At 41.6% G+C, this 20,729-nt stretch overlaps 1 protein-coding gene across 1 annotated transcript in view; it reads right to left on the bottom strand.

Moving 5' to 3' along the window:
- The window catches only part of LOC122789044, a 3,657,207-nt gene that overhangs the window by 3,418,851 nt on the left and 217,627 nt on the right, over positions 1-20,729 (bottom strand). Inside the window, exon 3 of the mRNA XM_044056223.1 lies at positions 12,309-12,925. Within this exon, the coding sequence (XP_043912158.1) occupies positions 12,309-12,869 (561 nt within the window). The 5' untranslated portion in view covers positions 12,870-12,925. The remainder of the gene's footprint in view (positions 1-12,308; positions 12,926-20,729) is intronic.

The raw sequence follows: 20,729 nt of genomic DNA, 5'->3' as shown, positions 1-20,729 counted from the left end.
AGAGGTGTAAACTGTTTCCTCCATCAGTGCTCTAGAATCCCTATCAGAGGGAACAGGGTTTTTTGCAGTGGAAGCCTTGACCCCTTTGGGACCCTGAGAAATAGTTTCTGGATCAGCAGCAGGGTTTTTATAAAGAAATTTATGAGGATCTGTAACCCTGCAGTACCTATTTGGCTTAACTGGTGCAGGGAGTGAAGAATCAGGAGTCAAACTGGATTCAGAAAAAACATCATCAACAATATATAGTACAGGGGGGATAGCAAGAGGCCTGTGCTGAGGCAATAAAAGAAAGTCTCTGAGCCTTTTCTTGGATTCTGAATAATCCTGGCTCTCCCAATGGAAATGTTCCCTCATGGTGTGCAGGGTTTCCCCAAAAGAGTAGTCCTCAGGAGGAGAGGCTGAAGGGATAGATTCATCAGCATCAGAGTCCTCATAGGGAGGAAGAGAATATCCCTGTTCTGAAGAGGAATTAGAAGAAATGGAAACCTGGTCAGAGGAGTCATAGTCAGTGTCTTGCCTAGGCCTTTTATCAGGAGGAGGATGGGAGCCCCTGATCAAAGTAATTAGGTCCTCGGACATTTTGAGCATCTGCTTCTTTGGCATGGATGACTGTCCAGGAGAATGCTGTACTTGTTTCTTTGTCTTTAAAGGTGTTTTAGACTTTGCCTTGGCTGCTGAAGAGGTCTTGATAGTAAGCTGTGTAGGTCTGAAAACACCCTCAGAAGCCGATGCCTGCTCAGCTGCTCCAGACCCATCTGAGGGAATTATTTCCATAGGCCCAATACCTTGAGTTTCCAGAGGTCTAGCTGTCTCCACATAGGAATCAGAGGCGGCCTGTGGCTCTGAGGTAGCGGGTGTCAGGGGCTGCGAAAGCGCCTCACTGAAAACCAGCGAACCGGCGGCTGGCCTAGAAGAGGCTTTGTCGTCGGTTTTGGACCTCGGATGCCTGTCTTTTTCTTTGTCCTTGCACTTTTTATGGACTCCGGTTGTTGGTTGTTCCAACAACATTATATAGTTAAACCTTCGGCCAAAGTAATGAAACGCAAACTCGAACTGACGCTCAATAGTGCGTTTGTTGAATCTAGCACAAAACCGACAACTAGCAACATCTTGGTCAGGGCCTAGGCAAGGAATACAGTAAGAATGAAAATCCTTATGAGGTATTTGCTTCCCACAAGAAATACAATTGTTAACTTTTACTGACATCGGACTGGAGCAAGAAAAAGTTTCCCCAATGGGGTACTTAGCTTTATTGAAGACTTCGGATCTGAAATTCAAATTCAAAAATCTCAGGAGTCGGCCGACCGGCACTTGCAAACTGCTTTTGCTTCGGGCACCACGCGGCAAGAAAGACTGAAGAAAATGGCGTCGGCTGCATCTTATATACTCCTGGCGCACTGACGTCAGGGAAGAGGTGACAGCAACCGACGCTGGACCAGGACTTTGGAATTCAGGCCGACTGCGGGTAGCCTGCCAGCAGGATAATCCAAGTGTAATGACTGCAACAGTGAAACACGATGAACATCATTTATGTTTGAGTTAAATATCCTAAAAAGATAGAAGAGAAAAATAACATTGTTACAGGAGAAGAAGCTTAAAAGAAAGCAATGGACAATAAAAATTAAAGCAGAAATAAACAAGAAAATCAGTAAGAAAAACAACCACCCCAAACAAGAAAAGCATTATCAAGTTGATTCATAAGGAAGAGTAATACAGTTTACTGAAACAGGAGGGAAAAGGGCAAAAGAAAGGACTATTAAGCTAAATATAATAGACAAGAGAAGAAAAATTAGGACCTGTAAATGAATACTACTGCTCCGTTTACCTTAAATAAGTTACTGGAGATTCACTGTCACACAAAAAGTAGAAAAGTAAAGAAGAAAAGGTTCTGAAAGAGTACCAGAATATAAAGGTGCATAGATTTATGGAGAGGAAAGCGATTCATCTGAAATTTCTTAAAGAACTGTAGGAAGGTCTGGTAGCACCATTAAATAACCTCTCTAATAAATTATCGAAGAACAATAATTCAAAAGACAGTAGTAAGAACAATACAGATGTAAAAATTTTTCAGTTTGATTTCAATTGTAAGGAAGAAATGAACTGTGGAGCATTGAAAGTAGTTTACACACCTCTCGATTGTCACTGATTTTTCCCTCATATGTTTGTCCTGTCTTTCTTAAAATGTTTGATTTTCTGGAAAATTACTGATGATCACAGTTAATAATGCCAGAATTAAAGGATTCTGATTGGGTCTTGAGATGAATCTTGGCATCTATGTCAAGAACACATAAGCATATAACTATTGGTGAGACCCAATCATTATTCTTTAGGGTGCGTGGAGTTTTATATGCTTCATGTGTTTTGCCAGTTAGAGAAGAAAAAGTGTAGGAGTGTGAAGTGTTTACCATCTTTCAAATCCTTTAAAAACTGGTAACAGCAGAAACAAGATATTGTGTACAATTGCAAGGGTTAAAATTCATGCTGCTCATTTTAAAGTTCACTAATGTAATAGCTGTCAACTAGGATATTGGATGACACAGTCTGTGTGTGCAGCCTACAAGTTACAGTACAACAGGGAAGACTAGAAAAGAAAATAGAATTGGCTGGGCTGGAGGGTAACGGCAAAAACAAAATATTGGGTACAATTACAAGGGTAATAGAAAAAAATGTCCAATCAGATTAAATAATACTTACCAACAGGATTGTACAGGAGTTATTACCTGTGCTGGTCATTTTCAGTGTCTTCAAAAATAACACTCAACATAGCCTGGAAGGCAAATTTTTTACTGTTGGCATGAAATTAAAAAACAGTGCTAACACACAAGATGGTGCAGATTTTATGGAATGTAATTCAGCTATATCGGAGGAATGATTTAACATTTGGAAGCATACATTCAGTAGAAAATGCCAAATAATGCCTCTGAGAAGAAAACATTTAGGTAACCTAAAACCAGTCAAGCAAAACGGGAAAGCAGTAATAAAGGCTAGTAGCAAGCTGCAATGCAAAGGAGGACACAGCACCAGAAGAAAATAAACTTATTTCTCAGTATAAATAGTTATTAAAAATACCACTTTAAGTACATTATACAGTAGTACATGCTTCTGAAGACTCTCTCTTTAAGGAAAAGGACAGGATAGACTAAGTTTCGGAAAGGACAATAAACTGTTGACTGCAATGTACTAACAGTTTTGAAAGTTTTTCTGAAATACCAAAGGGCTCTGGCTAATTAAGTTTGCAGATGACATTAAATCCCCAAATGACTTAGCCATCCTGCATGAAGGTTCGTCTCAAATAACTTTTAGTTATGTACTTACCATAACTTCGGATGTATGGGATCCATCTCACCTACATTCATGACAGATGGGTTCGGAGCCGATCCATCGGCTCCGACTCGGCAACTTATACACTAGCACGAAGTCTCTCATTGGCTGGGCTACTCCCTATCCCAGGATGCACTACATCTGCTTCCCCAGATCTTGTTTGTTCGCTTTCATACACCCATGTAAACACAGAAAAAACTATTAGTCACTATAACCAACTAAAGTTCTTCAAGAAAGAACGCCAAGAAAAAAGTGACTACAGCTCCTCTAAATCCAAATGGAAGGGGAAGGAGGGTGGGTACTTATGAATGTGAGATGGATCCCATACATCCGAAGTTATGGTAAGTACATAACTAAAAGATGTAATGGGATCCTATCTCGCCTACATTCATGACAGATGGGACAGCGTCCCTAGCACCTACATCCCGGGTGGCTCATTGGAACACACTCCTGAGAACTGTGGAACCAAAGGAAGCTCTGCCTCGAGAAACTACATCCAATTTGTAATGAGAAATAAAAGTGTGCGGAGAAGTCCAGGTTGCCGCAGCACAAATATCATCTATTGATAACTTGGAGTGAAAAGCTACGAAGTAGCCATTGCCCTGGTAGAATGAGCCTTGACTGGAAAGGGAAGGTCTTTATTAGCCTGTGAATAAATAAAAATGATACAATCTTTAATCCATTTAGATATGGAGGCTTTTGTTACTGGTTGACCCAATTTGTTCACTGCAAAAGAAACAAACAATTGATTTGATTTCCGCGTTTGAGCGGTTCTATTCAAATAAAAACGTAGTTGTCTATGTACGTCCAATTGATGCAAAGTATATTCTGCGTTATTGGAGAATTCTGGGAAAAAGACAGGGAGTTCTATAGTTTGTTGCATACAGAAAGAGGAGGCCACTTTTGGTATAAATGCAGGGTTTAATTTCAATGAAACTCTATGCTTGTGAAAAATCAAATAGGGAGGATCAGAACAAAGAGCTTGAAGTTCTGAAACTCACCTAGCAGATGTTATGGCTACTAAAAAGGCCGTTTTCCAAGACAGAAATTTTAAATCACAAGTAGCAGCTGGTTCGAAAGGACGGGCAGTTAGGGCAGCAAGAACCATATTCAAATCCCAAGGGGGAACAGGCTGAGATAAAGGAGGCCTAAGGAGCCAAGCCCCTTTAAGGAAAGCCTTACAAAGTTTGTGAGACATCAATGAAGGTTCAAAAGAAGCATGAAAATTAGAGATCGCTGCTAATTGAACCTTAATGGTAGAAACTGAAGAGCCCGACTGAAAAAGGGAGGCCAGAAAATTCAGAACCTCCGATACTGGTGCAGTGAGAGGATCTAAACCCCGTTCTTGAGCCCAGAAGGCAAACCTTTTCCATTTACTGGAATAAAGTTTGATGGTGGAAGGTTTATGAGAAGAAGACAGTATGTGGACCACGTCCGGCGAAAGAGCATTGTCTCGGACTAAGGATGGAAGTGGAGTAACCATGCTGCCAACTTCAAGGACCTGAGAGACGGATGACGCCGTCCTGACTGGTGAGTCAACAGGTCTGGCACCGGATCCAGAAACCATGGACCTTCTATCGTATGCCTCTGTAGGAAGGGAAACCAAACTTGACGAGGCCAGTGTGGGGCAATCAAAATCATCTCGCTCTCCAAGTAAATGGCCTTCTGTATCACCCTCGGTAGGAGGGGGAACGGAGGGAAGGCGTAGAGAAGACTGGGGGGCCAAATGTGAGTCAGAGCGTCCCTGGGAATCTGTCCCTGAGAAGGAAACAGTGTGAAGAACTCTCTGCATTTTGCATTGTGAGGGCTGGCAAACAGGTCGCAGCAAGGAAGACCCCATCTGTCGAAGATTTTCGCAGCTATACTCTGTTTGAGGGACCACTCATGGGGTAAAAGAATGGTCCTGCTTAATCTGTCCGCAATCACATTGGACTTCTCCGGTATGTGCGTTGCCATTAGAAAGCGGTTGGTAGCTACCGCCCAGTGCCAAAGTCTCATGGCTTCTCTGCATAGTGGGTAAGACCTGGTTCCACCTTGCTTGTTTATGTACCACACCACCGACATGTTGTCGGATAGGATAGTAATCGGGCCCTGTGGGAGAGCGTGATGGAGAGCTTGGAGTACCAATAGTACCGCTCTCATCTCCAGGACATTGATAGGCAAATGCGTTTCCTGGATCTGCCATGTGCCTTGGACCGACCTGTCCAGGTAATGACCCCCCCACCCTACCTGGGAGGCATCCGTAGTCACAGTGGCAATGGGACGTTGAGGTATAAAGGGTCGCCCCTGGTCGAGATTTGATTGGAGAAGCCACCAATGAAGATCTCGACGGCAACTTTCCGTGATTATGATTAAGTGGTTCAAGGGAAGTTCCTGATAGGACCATTGAACCGACAGTAGCCATTGTAAAATTGCATGTGAAGTCTGGCCAAGGGAACTAAAAGTATGGTCGACGCCATCGAGCCCAACAGTTGTAGGATCCGATGGGCCGGGGCTCTTTGTAGGGGAGACAGGATTTGACTTGATCTTGTAAGACCTGAATTCTTGCTGCCGGTAAATAGGCGCGCATTCTTTTTGTGTCTAAGTCTGCGCCTATGAAAGTAATACACTGAGATGGCTGTAGTACAGATTTTTGCAAATTGAACGTGATCCCCAAGAAACGGCCCAAGGTGAACGTGGCTCTGAGCGCTTGGAGTAGTAGATGCTCGGAGGTGGCAGTAAGGAGCCAGTCGTCTAGATAAGGAAACACCTGGAATCCCAGACTTCTCAGGTGAGCAGTTACCACTGCCAGACATTTGGTGAACACCCTGGGGGCTGTGGTGAGACCAAAGGGCAGTGCTTGGAATTGAAAATGACTGGCACCGAGGCGGAAGCGTAAATGTCTCCTGGACTCTTGAGCTATGGGAATGTGATAGTAAGCGTCCTGGAGATCTATGGAGCACATCCATGCATTTTTTTCCAGCAAAGGAAGAATAGATTGAAGAGTGACCATTCGGAATTTGGACTTCTTTACGAAACGATTCAATGAACTGAGGTCCAAAATGGGCCTGAAGTCCCCTGTCTTTTTTGGTACCAAAAATAACTTTGAGTAAGTTCCTGATCCGATCTGGTCGATGGGGACAGGCTGGATGGCTCTTTTTTCTAGCAGCTTTGAAACCTCTAATGCTGCCTGATCCCGCTGACTGGGTGGTACGTCCGGGATTTCCCTTAAAGAAAGGGGGGGTTTGTTGAAGGGTATGATATATCCTCCGGCAATAATGCGAAGCACCCACCGATCGCTTGTTATGGATTCCCAAGCTTGTGGGTGCGCCGCAAAGCGACCCCCGACTGGCTCCGGAGTTGCACAGTCGGGCAACAACTCAGTAACGCTGGTTGTATGAAGAACCACGAAAGGAATCGCGGTCTCCAGAGTTACGGGGGCCTCTGCCACCTCTGGGGCGGTGTCTTCCAAAATTCCCCCCCCCCCCTGCCTCTGGAGGGGGAATCACTTGGTGGAGTAGAGAAAGACTTTTGGGATTTTTTAAACCACATTTTCCCTCCTCTCCCAGCCTTGGGATAAGGCCTGGAAGGAGCGGAAAAATGGGCCCCAATGGCAGTCAAAGTCTTGCCCTCCTGCTCGCACTGAGTTAGTGTGTCCTTCACCTTGGGTCCAAACAAAGATGACCCATCAAAGGGGGCGTCGGCGAAGGAAGACTTGAAGGCCTCCGTGAACGAACACAAGCGTAACCTGGCTTGCCTCCTGAGGGCAACGCCTGTTCCGCAGCTCTACTCGCCTTCGCCGCATCGAAATGAGCCTCATGGACGAGTTAATGATAGAAAAAGGGTAGTCATCTGTGCGCCAACAGTCGGGCCAGCGCCTCAGGTAGATTACCAACAATAGAGTCATTTAGCTCTTTGAGAAGATCCCTTTGGAGCCTCGTAAAATGACATAAGTAGTTCAGCGACCGTAAGGTAAAGGCCGCTGAGGACAGGGTACACTTCCCGTACCTATCCATACTCCTAGAATCCTTATTAGGAGGATGAATAGACGTCGAAGCCTCTGCCACGTCCTGCTGTGTGGCAGAAGCCACCACCAAAGCATCTACAGGCACACCCTTTGTGAGAAATTCCTTCTGGGGGGGGGCTGACAAAAATTTATTGGGCCTCGCAGGCACCGGTTCCACAGAATCAGGGTGTTCCCACACCCTTCGAGAAACCAAATCAAGGAGTTCATCGAAGGGCAGAGACACCCAGGAGGCGGAAGTCTGGGCCCCAAAGGCCTTGAGGAAGACTGACTCCTCAGCTGAAGGGGTTTTGGCTTGCCAGTCACCTCTCTGTCTCAGAATCTCCAAGATATCTGAGAAGGAGATATCATCCGAAGATGATTTGGGGGACCCTTCTGCGTCATCGAGGTCAGTATCCGATGTAATAGACTCATCTTGGGAGTCTACGTGCTTCCTCTTACACAATTTCTTCCGTGGGGGTTCGTCCGAAGCAGTTTCGGACGGACCACCTGGAAGAAGGGAACCCCCGATGGGGGTATCCTCAGGCCCTGGGGCCCCGCTGCTGGGGGCTGCAACACAACAGAGGCACCAGTCTCCAAATCTAGGGACGGTGAGGTAGAATCTTGTTGAACCGGCAAAGGCATGGCCAGCGCGCTCCTCATGGCCTCAAAGGCCGGACCTCCAGAATCCAAGGAGGTCACTGGTCTAGAGGCCACGATGGCACTGGGAATTCCAGCAGCCGATGCTCCGAGAGGAAGACTAGGCACCGAAGCACCTAATCCCAAAGTATTCCCCTTGGGCCCGGCTGAAGAGGTCGCAGTACCAAACCCTGAACCGGAGGACAGGGTAGGAAGCATAGTCGGAGCCGAAAGGCCTGTAAGGGGTCTCTGCTCCGACCGTATGGCTCCACTTTGCTCCACCACCACCGGCTCCAACGGCTCCGAAGAGGTTGGAGGAGGAATCAAATGTGTTGGAGGGGGGATCGGCTCCGAAGCAAACTGTGCTGGAGCAGAGACCATTTTAGTAAACACTGGAGATTGGAAAAGCCTCTGTAAAACCCTATCCAGGTCCGAATCTGACAGTCTCGAGGATTTAGAGGAGGTAGACACTCGAGAAGACTTTCCTCTCGGCTCCGAGAGAGAAGGGGACCGGCTCCGAAATGGCTCCAATACTGTCGGCACAGACTCCACCACAGCATGGACCACCATCGGCACCGAAGGAGCCTTCTTCGGAGCCGAGGGGGAAGAGTCTGAGCTGCACACTTCCACCGGCTCCGAAGCCATTGGAACTGATGGAGGTGATTCACCTCTCGATACTCCAACTTGCGGCTCTGAAGGCAATGGAGCCGAAGTAGGAGGTACCGAGGCAGACCCTTCGACCCTCGGCCCCGAAGTCAGTGGAGCCGAGGAAGAAGAGGTCAATTTAGTCTTTTTAGAGGTCGGCTCCGACGGACTTGTCGGTGCCGACGATCTTTTCTTTTTGGAAGCAACAGGAGGATTTAAGGCTTCCTCAAACGAAGGTTTTATAAGCCCTTTCAATATCAACTTGTTCTTGCGTTCTTGAAGAACTCTAGCAGAGAAAGCATGACATACGCTACAAGTCTCTTGTAGATGTTTCGGCCCCAAACAATAAACGCAGACTGAATGACTGTCTGTGATTGACATTTTATAACTGCACCGAGTGCATTTTTTAAAACCTGACTTGTGTTCCTTGGACATAGTACAGGCCCTAAACAAGTATGACTTTACCACAATTAGTAAGCACTATCACAAAATTGCGCCAACTGACAAGCGCGAGACACACTGGCGCGAGTACTTAAGAAAAAATTTTACCTCACAAACAAACAGACAAAACAAGTCCAACGGCCCAAAGCCCTCTAATTTAAACGGGCTTGGCCCGAAAACAATTAACCACAAAAGGTAATAAAAGTTAAATAGCACACAAAGGTAGGGCAAAGGCCCTCTAACTTAAACGGGCCTTGCCCGACTGAAAAAATAAAGTACCAGAAGACACTCAAACACTCAAAAGTAGCAAATAGTAAGGAATAACAAGGAATAGCTGTTAAAACAGCTGTTTGGTTAATATATAACAAAAAAAACCCCAAGGTCAAAGACCAATAAAGGTAAAAAAAACACTTAGCTCCAGCCAAGTCGAGACCACGTCCAGCTTGTAAAGCAGCAAACGAGATCTGGGGAAGCAGGTGTAGTGCATCCTGGGATAGGGAGTAGCCCAGCCAATGAGAGACTTCGTGCTAGTGTATAAGTTGCCGAGTCGGAGCCGATGGATCGGCTCCGAACCCATCTGTCATGAATGTAGGCGAGATAGGATCCCATTACATCTGATGTCAAAATCATGGTCTGAAACTAAATGGTAAAGAAATGCATTATTGCATCTTTGGGAAGTCATCTACCCCAGGGAGCAACCATATTGACAATACACCCCCTAAGAGCTAACCCAGTTGTCTGGGATCCAGTAATTTATGTTCACAGTGACCTAACTTGTGACCAACATGTGTCCATTGTTGTAATAAATTTCTTCTATATTGCACAGCTTATAAACAAAGAGATTATGTTAAGATCTAGGAATGTCACTGACACCCTTTACTCAATACTCATTAGGCCAATCATTGAATATAATGCCAAATTTGGCATCCATCTGTCCAGACACAAGCAACAATTGGAACTCCCACACAGATACCTTATTTAAAGGATACAAGACCTAAACAAGATGTCCTACATGGCCCAACTCAAAGCTCTGTCACTGTCACTATAATCAGTAACTTACAGACCACTAAGAGGTTACACCTGTGTCTGACATACAAAGCATCCTCTGACCCTTTACTGATGGATTTACTGCATATCAGCAAGTCAAATGGCATCAGAAATAATTGTTTTATAGATCTAAACCTCTTTTACAACATCACCAGAATGGTTTGGATGGAGAGGTACATTTCGCAGAGGATACCACTGCTATGGAACAAACTCTCCATCCACATAAAGCCAAGTCATGTCTGTCCATTTTTAATTACAACTTAGATCTATGGATGGGAAACAAAATCTCAGGACTACTCCCTGTACTACTAATAGGCAGATTCTGCTCCTAAATGCTTTATCCCATGCATAGGCCACCTCAAATTATCATGGTATTATCCTAGTTGTTCTTATTAGGGGTAATATATAATTGATGCACATAGGATGGGTAAGGCCAATCTATAAGCAAATGGGATTGGTTATTTCAAGTACAAAAAAGGTAAATTGGCTGGTCTTAAAATGGCCCAAAGGGCAGCTAACTTAGCACGTATCTATGAACCTGTGAAAGATATAAGGAATATGCATGCATCTTTGAGAAGGATTCACACATTCTTTGATGGACCACATCATTGTAGTCTGGTTGTCTGCAGCTCATTGCATGAGTCTTCTTCTTTGGTAAAAACTCTGTACCCATGAACTACTACATAGACAGCAGTCTACTTAACACCGAATGTGTGATAAGAGACCTCGGAACCCAGGTGGACAGTAGTCTGTCCTTTGATAGTCACATCACCACAGTAGTCAGGAAGTCCTTCTATGTGGCACACCTCATCATAAAAGGGTTGTCATCCAGGAAAAAAAGAGGTCATTGTTCCCCCTCTACTCGACACTCATTAGACCCATTATAGAGTACAATGCCCTTTTTGGAATGTACCTCACAAGACATCTTCAACTGCTAGAAAGGCCGCAGAAGTACCTCACAAGGAGAATTACTGGCCTCAAACAGATGCCCTACACTGACCGTCTCAAAAAACTCCAGCTTTACTCCGTAGCATATCGCCTACTCAGAGGTGATCTCTGCCTAACATATAAAGTTTCTTTTGTTGGACATGCTACACCTAAAGAAATCCTAATCCCTCTGAGCTACACACTCTAGGGACCTAAACCTTGTCACCAGAATAAACAGGACATGCTGGAGGGATAGATTCCTGTCCCAGAGACTTCCCATACTCTGGAACAGGCTACCCATCTATGTCAAGCAAAGTTCTTCATTAGCACTTTTCAAGAAAAATCTTGATGAGTGGATGGGAAATAGGAAATACACCCCGGGGATCACTTCTGTGTCTCTGCTCGATAGCGGCACAGGAAAATAACTTTCTTGGGTGGCATAAGCCAGGGAAGCTTGTTGGCTAGGCTTACATAGGGCCTCCGGCCGATAGCCTACTACCTACCTATGAACCTATAATATCATTGTACCATCAAGGTATAGACATTATGGAAACTGTAATATCAATTAGGGCTGCTGGTAAGTTCTCTTCAGCAGTTTTCATGGTAAAGTCCCTCCAAATTTTATACATCATTTATACATGCAGTAGCAAACAACAATTGTGCTACATTACTTTGAGATAGAGGCACCTTTTAGACGTACTTAAAATACCTCAAAAGTAAATCCACAGCCTCCAGGAAGACATTCTTTTTCAATAATAACATTCACATTAGAATAAGAGGAAACACTGTGACTATAAAGGTTTGACAGCTCAGACAGACATGATAAAGTAATATTTTACAGAAGCAGCAGTTCAATAAAACTGCTTTTCTAAACAGATGATGGGATCAAAAAAAGTGGCAGAGTTCAAGGATATATGTGATAGATTTAAGGCACTTTTTGTAAATGGATAGGAAAATACAATGTGGTTAAAATAAGCATTTTTGTCTCAGATAATAGGTGAAAAATTAGAGGTCTAAGTAGTCCATGCAGTCCTTAAGTGCCAATAATAATGATAATGCTATGACTGAACCAACATTAATTGTTACATCCACTTTTGTTCCACATTTCTCGTGACCAACCTTCATGACAATGTTTGGATTTTTCATCCTGTCATGTTTTATCATAGTTGTAGATCCGTATTTACCATATTTTTTTTTCCATTCCAGTGTTCTCCTCCTTACCATTATCCCATCTGTGCATAAACTGTTTGGGGTTAAAAGCAGCCTGTACAGCATCTATTCCATTAACCATTGTCTTTCTACTTACAGGATTTGAATATTTGTTGTTCCATCTACGCCGTTCTTTTTGAATAAATCCAGTTTCAGGAACTGCAACCTCAGTTGACCAACAGGTGGTAGGAAGTTTCTTTTCTATGACCTGAGTCCACTGAATCTGCTTACGAAGCTGTGCATACTTCCTACTTCCAGAATCTAAGTTAGGGAATGGAATGGGCTGCACCTCTGAAGTGCCCAAGTCGACTCTGTTGACAGTTGTGTAAGTTCCAAAATTTGTCTGAATTACAAAACTACTTTCCACAGAAAATAGAGACTTCTGAGTGAACAACTCTGGTATTGATTCCTTTATATTTTTTCTCTGCTTTTCCTCATCTTTGTTGTGACTGACAGTTAAACCAGAATAATTTCCCACTGTCTTTTGACATAGATCAGACTGTGCCAGCTCTTCAGTACAAGAATGTGTTGATGCCATCGCCTGATAGACATTGTTACCATTAAATTCTTCAGTTGTCTTGGTACATACATTAACCATATCTTTCCTAGGCATTTCCAGTCTTCCATTGTCTGCAGACACTGGAATAACAGCACTCATCTTCTTTACCCCGTCTCCACTTCTGCACAGCAACAGCACCGCACCGGGTCCCCCTACTGATAATGAAGAATGAGATTAAAATATATTTCATAAAAATGCAACACACAGAAAGGCACATTTACACTATTTACTCCAAACCACAATTTCCATCACAGTAACTTTTAAGACACAATGCATCGATAGTTTGGAAATAATTCTGTTTTAAATATTACAATACTTTCTTACCTGGGCTTCATCCATCAGTACCTTTTCCATCCTAAAATAAAAGTGAATTTATTTTCTTCAGTAGTTGCCTAAAATTTTGTTAAGGGTTGATTTATAGTAAATAAAATAACCAGTGGTAGCATGACAGTGAAATAAATGTAATACTTGTGAAACTCAAAAATAATGCTGATCTCTGATGGGGTATTTGATTTGGAAAACACCAACTAAATCCATATGTGTTTTTGATGGTAAGCATTTGAAATGTCAAAACCCACTAGAGTGATTCCCAAAACACATAGACTAAATGACAACAAAAAAAAAGCATTTACATACATTAAGTCCAATATGTCCATTTCCTGGAATGCTCCCTTTTCTGTGAGGTATGGCAATCTCAGAATTGGTATATGTAAGTTAAGGGGGCTTGCCCCACCACAGTGGAGATGCAGGGGGGGCTTTCCCCTCCTTCAAAAAAGAAGTTTAAAGGAGAAGAGCGATGTTCAACATAAGTATGCTCTTATTTTATTTATTTTTTGTTGGCTTTTGGACACGCAGCATTTTGAGTGCCAACATTTCAATAGGGAGATGTTTGACAATGAACTGCAACTATTAAAGTCTCTACTTAATTTCCAGGAAAAAAAAATTGTAAAAATGTTTGTTACATATTGGTCCTCAACCTTTCTATTAAAATAAACACTCTCTTCTGTGCATTTTCTTATGATTTCCCCTTATTCCATTTTTTAAACACATTACTGCATCATCATCATCATCATCATCAACAACCTCACATTTCCAATATCATCTACATGGGGTTCAGCCTGTCTTGTCAACTATCACCATCTCTCTCTCTCGACTGAATGCCACTCTTCCACCTTCTTTGACAGCCACGTCTGATTGCTGCAGGTCTTCTCTCACACAATCCATCTTCTCTTTGCTGTATGTCCTCAGTCCCTCTTGCCTTCTTTCCATCTGTCCCAAATCTTCTCCACAAGATATTTTTATTCTTTCCTGTACATGCACCTGAACTGCCACAATCTATTCTCTTTGACCTTCTCTGCAATGGGAATTACATTGGCTTTTGCTCTGATGTCCTCATTTCTTTGTCTGTCCTACTCTGCCTTAATTGCTCAGGTTTCTGTACCATACAGTAGTACTGGTTGCACCATTGTTTCGTACACCTTGCCTTTTAGCTTCTTTGGCATTCTTCTGTCATATACTACCCCTGACACCCAGTATCAGATGGCTGCAGCCCCCCGATTCTAAATTTGACCTCCTCATTCAGACTTTTCTTCTCCCCAACCACCCTTCCCAGACATACCTCTCAACATTTTAGAGCATGAAATCTGGACAAAGCCATGAATAAAAAAGTGGGACAAAGGCCCAAAAATAGGGACTTTTTAAAATATTGCTCTTACAAACATAGAAAGTTGATAGAGTAACATGTTTTACATTACCATGAATTTTCTGAAAGGTTTACAGTCTGAAACTCAAATGTCTGTCATTCTTTAACTTCAGTCTTTAATATTTGCCAATAATTTGCCAGAAAACCACAATTTAATGAAAAATGGACCAAAAATATGAGACAAAAAATCTGGATATTCTCCAAAAATCTGTAGAGTTGAGAGGTATGCATTCCAGATACTTGAAGATGTTAACATGTTTCACTATTTTCTCTTCTGTCTTAATTTTCAGCTTCTTCTGATTTCACCCATTTGCTTACAGATGTCTTATATGTACTCAAATTCATCCAGTGTGCCTTCAGCTTTGCATTCTATTCAGCTGTCATTTATTGAAGTTCATGTTCAGAGTCTCCTTGTAATGCCACATCATCTACAAACAGCAATTTTTTTTATCTGTCCCCTCATCAGTTTGCTAACAAGTTCATTACCAGTATGACCAGCAGCTGGCTCAGAGCTGAACCCTGATGCACACCCACCCCCACTGGACCTTATTTACATACCCAGCTTGGCCGCATAACTTTTTTATAATCCTCACACTTACTGTTTTGAGGAGCAGACATGCTTCCTTATCTCTACCTATTTCATCTTTTTCCTGAGGTGCTAGAGCCTTGAGTATTTCATTGAACTCTTGCTCTTTTTCTCCAGTCAACTCCCAGGTCTTCAGCCTGGTCTCTGTTGACCTTAGAGTCTTCTCTGACCATTGCTTGCTGCTGATTGTGGCAACTAGTGGTTTATGATGTGGGCTGCTGTTACTGCATCATATCCTATGTTTATTCACAAGAACATTTCTATCTTCTAGTATTTATATATTTAGTATACAGTGTGTGTTACTCATACAAGTGAACCTTGTCCTTGTGACAAGCCACAAAATAAAAACCTATGGATTCTTCATATATCTATATGGGTCTAAGGCACTGCACCAAATGGCAAGTGCCCTGACACACAGTAGATCAACATCAGTTGGTTGATACAGACAGTTTAACAGGTGTGTGAGATCAACAATCTCTGAGTGGGGGAATATTTCTCCAGGGACTGTTAGACTTCAGAGTTAGTATATACAACTAAGAAATTGGTTTAGTCTGCTCCAGGGTAGTCATCGATATAGTACACGTCAGAGCACTTGCCATTCGATGTAGTGCCCTACAAGACCCACAGATATATATATATATGTATTTACGTACATACACATGAGGAGAAGGAAACCAAACTAATGAAAGAATCAAAGAAAACTCATGCAGGGCAGTAACAAAGAGCTAAGACCATTCCCCATCTTTTGGTAGCTGAGAATGCAAATACTATGCTCTACTCAGCAGGTCTAAAATAATATTGCGGATGCAAAACAATTGAAACTTTCTACATATCATCACACTTAAATCTTTTAACAATTCCGGCAGTCCCTCTGTCTTTCTCTTCTTGGGAGTCTGTGGTGCGGCTACCTTTGTGAGGTAGCATCAGAAATATTGTGTACAAAACTGCAGATAAGCCTAAGTTGAACATTTGGAGTTGGTCCACCAGTGCATGTTTGATGCTGTTCAGCAGACAGCCTAATATGTTAACAGGTCCCATAGAGAATGTAATTTTTGTTCTGCGGAGTACGTTTAACAGGTGTTCTTTTATGAAGAGAGAGGGTTTGAGATCCTTAGGTATCTTTAGATTTAGTACAACTTTCTTTGAGGTGAAATTTGCTTTGCATCTGTTAGCTAATATAATTATAATATCCACTTGATCAAACTAGGTAGAACATGAATTTAGAGTACTGTTTTTTTTCCTAACTTTCTGATGCAAGTAAAGAAGGATTTGTAATTATTGTTACCTTCTGATGTCAGCCTAAGTTCACAGGAAGCTTTTGTTTTCCTGAGGGTATTTTTCACTACCTTGGATAAACTTTTGCTGTTGACCTTAATTTGTGGGTCTTAGTTTTGTTATATATTCTAATGAGCTTTTCACCTTTATTGCAATGTTTATTTATGAATGTAGGCAATCAGACTGGTTTGCTCTTACCCTTCCCACTTTTAGATTTTAGGGGCTGACAGATTTATACAATTTTCTAGGTAAGTATAGAATTTATTTGCATAACCCCTAGCCATGTCAACATTTTGGGGGATTACAGTTAATACTTGGACTCTTGAGACTTCAAAAAATTGTAGGAAGTTTGTATGCTTGAAGTCTTTGAATACTAAAAATACAAATCTAAAGTGATAAGCCATATAAAATGCATTATTCTGGAAGAAGTGTATTGCAGATCAGTGTGAAGGTATAATATCATGTTCCCTATTATATATTATATTCTTTGAATACGTCTTGATCGAACTTGAAAGCACGAAACGGCGAAATACCGAAACAGCATATAAGCAAATTCTTTCCCTGGGAAAGAAATCGCTTGGCCACCTTCATTATTTTGCCATTTGTGTCACTGTAGTGCGATCTCAGAGTTGCTATATTTAAGTGGAGGGTGTGTGGGGGTCAGCCTCCCACATCAGGGGAGCCCCCCACTTTATGTAAGGTTTTAAAGTTTTTTTTTTTTCTTTTTTGGAACAGCAATTTGTTTTCCCTGGGGAAAAAAAACGCTGTTTTAAGTGTTTGGGATTGTAAGCTTTCACTTACATAGAGTCGATAAATCAGCGTTCGCTTTTTTTAAGAATTCGCTGATTTAATATAGACCCTACTATCATTTCTCTAAGTGCACTCTCAATGATTAGCTGTGTGATGGTTTCCTTTATCAAATGTTTACTGGGATGAATGCTTTCATTGTTGTACTGAGTTCATCAGATTTTAAACTAAATACCTACATGCTCTGTACAGCCAAGAGATAAGCCGAAGCAGTCCATAAGACTGGTGGACAATTTGATGCAGATTTTCAACTTGTCCTTGTGAGGACTCCAGTATTAGGTAGAGGAGTAGTCAGTGGCCATGTATCAGTGCCTTTTGTGGGGCAGATTGTGTTTATAAACCATTAACAAATTATTTTTGGTGCCAGCTCTGGTGGCACAGGGTTTTTGTTTGAGGGAGTGCCTTTGCCAGACTAGTGTGAGCTTTCTCAGATCCAAAAATGAAACTTTGCTACCAAAATATACAAGCAATTACCTAAGATACAGTGTAAAAAGTGTGCTAAAAATTGTAATAACAAGTGAAACTTATGATTTTTAAGCCTATGAAAAACTGAGACAATTATAAAGAAAACATTGTAGAAACACTTGAGGAACTTGTTGAAATCATCCTTTGGCCCCAAACAGATAAATATTACCTATATAGCCTACAAAATAAAATGTGAAATGTAAGACCAAATGAAGCAATCAAAATCTTTCAGAAAAACAAGTGGTAATCTGACTTAGACAGTTCAGAGTTGGTATCCCAGCTGTGCTTCAGAGGCACACAAGAGTAGGTTGAGTTAGGCTTGAATGTAGTCCTCTTCCTGTTACAGCACTGTGGTCTCCCATTCACAGTCTGTCTTTTGATTCCAGTCTGAAGCCTCTCTTCTTCCCCAGAGCAGAAAGGAGTGAATCAGCCAGATACCAGGGCAGAAATGGTCCCTGTGGAGGGCACAGTGATCCATGCCCAGGCACAGTAACTTTCTTTTGATTTGGAGAAAACATACCATGTAGAGCTTGGTGAAGTAAATGGGTGGTAAAAATGATCCAGTGGAGCCTTGTACTTCATTGTGGAAAGAAGGTGCATCATTAGTAGAAAAAAGCTTATGATTTAGGCTTCTTAACAGTGCAGGACATGTGTTTTTTTTTTTTTTTTTTTTTTACAGAAAAACTGCTGTTAAGTCCAGGTTTATTACAGGCATTTAGGTAGACATGCTATTCTAATTCTTTTGTTTCAAGTAGGACATTTTTATTCACCACAAGTTGTGCCTTATTCACCAGATGCAGAACATTAAACAAAGCAATTGTGTCTACCCTTTTCTACACTGAGGTTAGCTATTGCATTTCTAGAGACATAGTGCCTTATTGCCAACAGGTTCTGGGTAATGCAGATTTTTAGTTTATTGACCAACTGTCATTCATAAAAGACAGGGTACTTTTGCATTTAGCTCAGTACACAACCACTTCAGTGTTACAGTCAGATTTCAGTTTTCTGAAGTACTTTTTCCTTGTGCTGGAGTAGGAAAAGGGGTTTGAGTTACTCATCTAATTACAAAAAATTGCAGTTTGCTGTTTTGCATCATACATGCCTTTGGTATGTGCAACCCTTTCCTAGTCTTTCTATTCCAGGTAGTTTCTGACACATTTTCCTTTCTAAACATGAAACTAGGCCCTGGTACAATTAGTTTGCAAACTTGTTTATTGTTCTCTGTGATAATGCCATTGTCCTGCATGATATTCTTCATTGCTAGACGGTCCTGGATAAAGGTAATGGCCATGCTGTGTTTACAGATTTCTCTTTTGAGATCTGTGTACAAGTTCCCAAATCTGCAATGTAATCTGTTGGGTGGTTCAAGAATAAATCCATTGTCTGATTGTTTTAGTGCAGTGATGGTTTCAGTGATATTCTGTACTACCCTCAACTTGTAACCCTTAATGAAGAAGTCTCTTTGGAGACCATTGATATTGTTGATGAAATTACATATTTACCTTGACACTCTGGCCATCCACATTCCATGAGATTTGGTCACACTTATTTTAGTGATTAGAGGATACATGCTAGTGGCATGGAATAAATGGCATGTTTTCTCTAGTAGGTTTTCTGAAAAGGTCGTAAGACAGGAGCCATTCCAAACCTGTTTTCTGGATGGTTAGATTAAGAAAGTTTACTTTTTCTACTTTGGCTGGTTGTAAATTTAATTAAACTGATAGAGCTGCCTATGTACCTGTAGAATACCTCAAGTTTTTCCTCATTACCATAAAATAAGATAAAGAAGTTGTCTAAAAATTAATATAATATGCTACATAGCATTGATATTCCAAATTATTGAAAGTTTGGTCTTCCCAATCTCCTACAGCTACATTAGCTGGACCATGAGTCATGGCTTCCCCTATGGCAATGCCTGTAGTCTGTTTATATTTTTGGCCATTGGTCCTAAAGTAGTTGTTATCCAAGAATGCTTACAATAATTTGGTGGAAAATTCTAGTCACCCTGGTAAGACCCCTGTCCTACTGTTTAATGCCTCTTCCATTGCTTTGATACAATAGTGGTGGGGTAGCATAATAAAAATGGCCTCTACATCAATGGTGACCAAATATGTCGTCAGTTGTGTTTATGTCTCATATTTTTGGTAGAAATCCAGTGTCTCTAATACAAAGGACTTGTCATAGGCTGCCAAGGGTTTGATAGTAACCTTTAGATATATAGATATTGGTGCCATTGTGTACCTTCTTCCCCTCTTCTACCTCTCAATAGGGTGGGTCTTTCAAACTTTTGCCAACTTTAGGAATACTGAAAAAGTTTAGATTATTTGGGTAAGATGCAGTTAAAAATTCATGCAGCTTACTTCTAATTAGTTCCAAGTCCTACTGAGTCTTCAAAAGACCTTGGATATTGTAGGCATTTTGGACAGCGACAAAACCTTGTTAAAAATAGGGTTATCCAGAATATTTTTCAGGTTTAACTTCCTAATGTAAAGCTTTGGATTGACGATGGACTCTACCAGATTATTCTTACTATGTGGGAAGAAGGTCATCCCTTTCTACAGAACTCTCGATTCTATGTCCAAGAGTGGTTTGCTGCTGTGGTTCCAGATCTTAGTCTGGAGCTTGGGTGGATCCCTTTCTGGTAGTAAATTTGGAAATTCTTCAGGTCTTGCTTGCCTTGTCAGTTCCTGTTCATCTTTGGTTAATGGTATTGGGGACTGAATTCCATTATGAAATATGATTCCCTGGGTACTGGTGATACATACTTACAAACATACTTACATACAAATATTTCAAGCACAAGCATTAATCCTCTTCTAGTCTGGCAATATACTAAACCAGTCGTTTCCATAATAAGTGTCCAGGTTGTTATTAAAAATATCTAAACTAGTGTTTGGTTTAATATAATTTGGTAGTCTGTTCCATGCATCAGCTGTTTTCTCAGAGAACCAATTAATAAGCTTCTCATTCTTATAGAATCTTCTCCATACATTGTCTGACGATCTCTATTATGTTTTGATAACCTCAAACATTTTGTAGTTGTCTCTAAATGCGCAATATACCTGAATAAGTCACCTCTTAAATATCTATATGAGACACAGTTCAAGTTCAGATATTTTTGTCT

This window comes from Protopterus annectens, chromosome 14.part0, assembly GCF_019279795.1.
Source record: "Protopterus annectens isolate FY-2018-M chromosome 14.part0, PAN1.0, whole genome shotgun sequence".
NCBI classification, from domain to species: Eukaryota; Metazoa; Chordata; order Ceratodontiformes; family Protopteridae; genus Protopterus; species Protopterus annectens.
The sequence above is the reverse complement of the archived record's forward strand: the minus strand, read 5'-3'. Positions and strand labels throughout refer to the sequence as shown.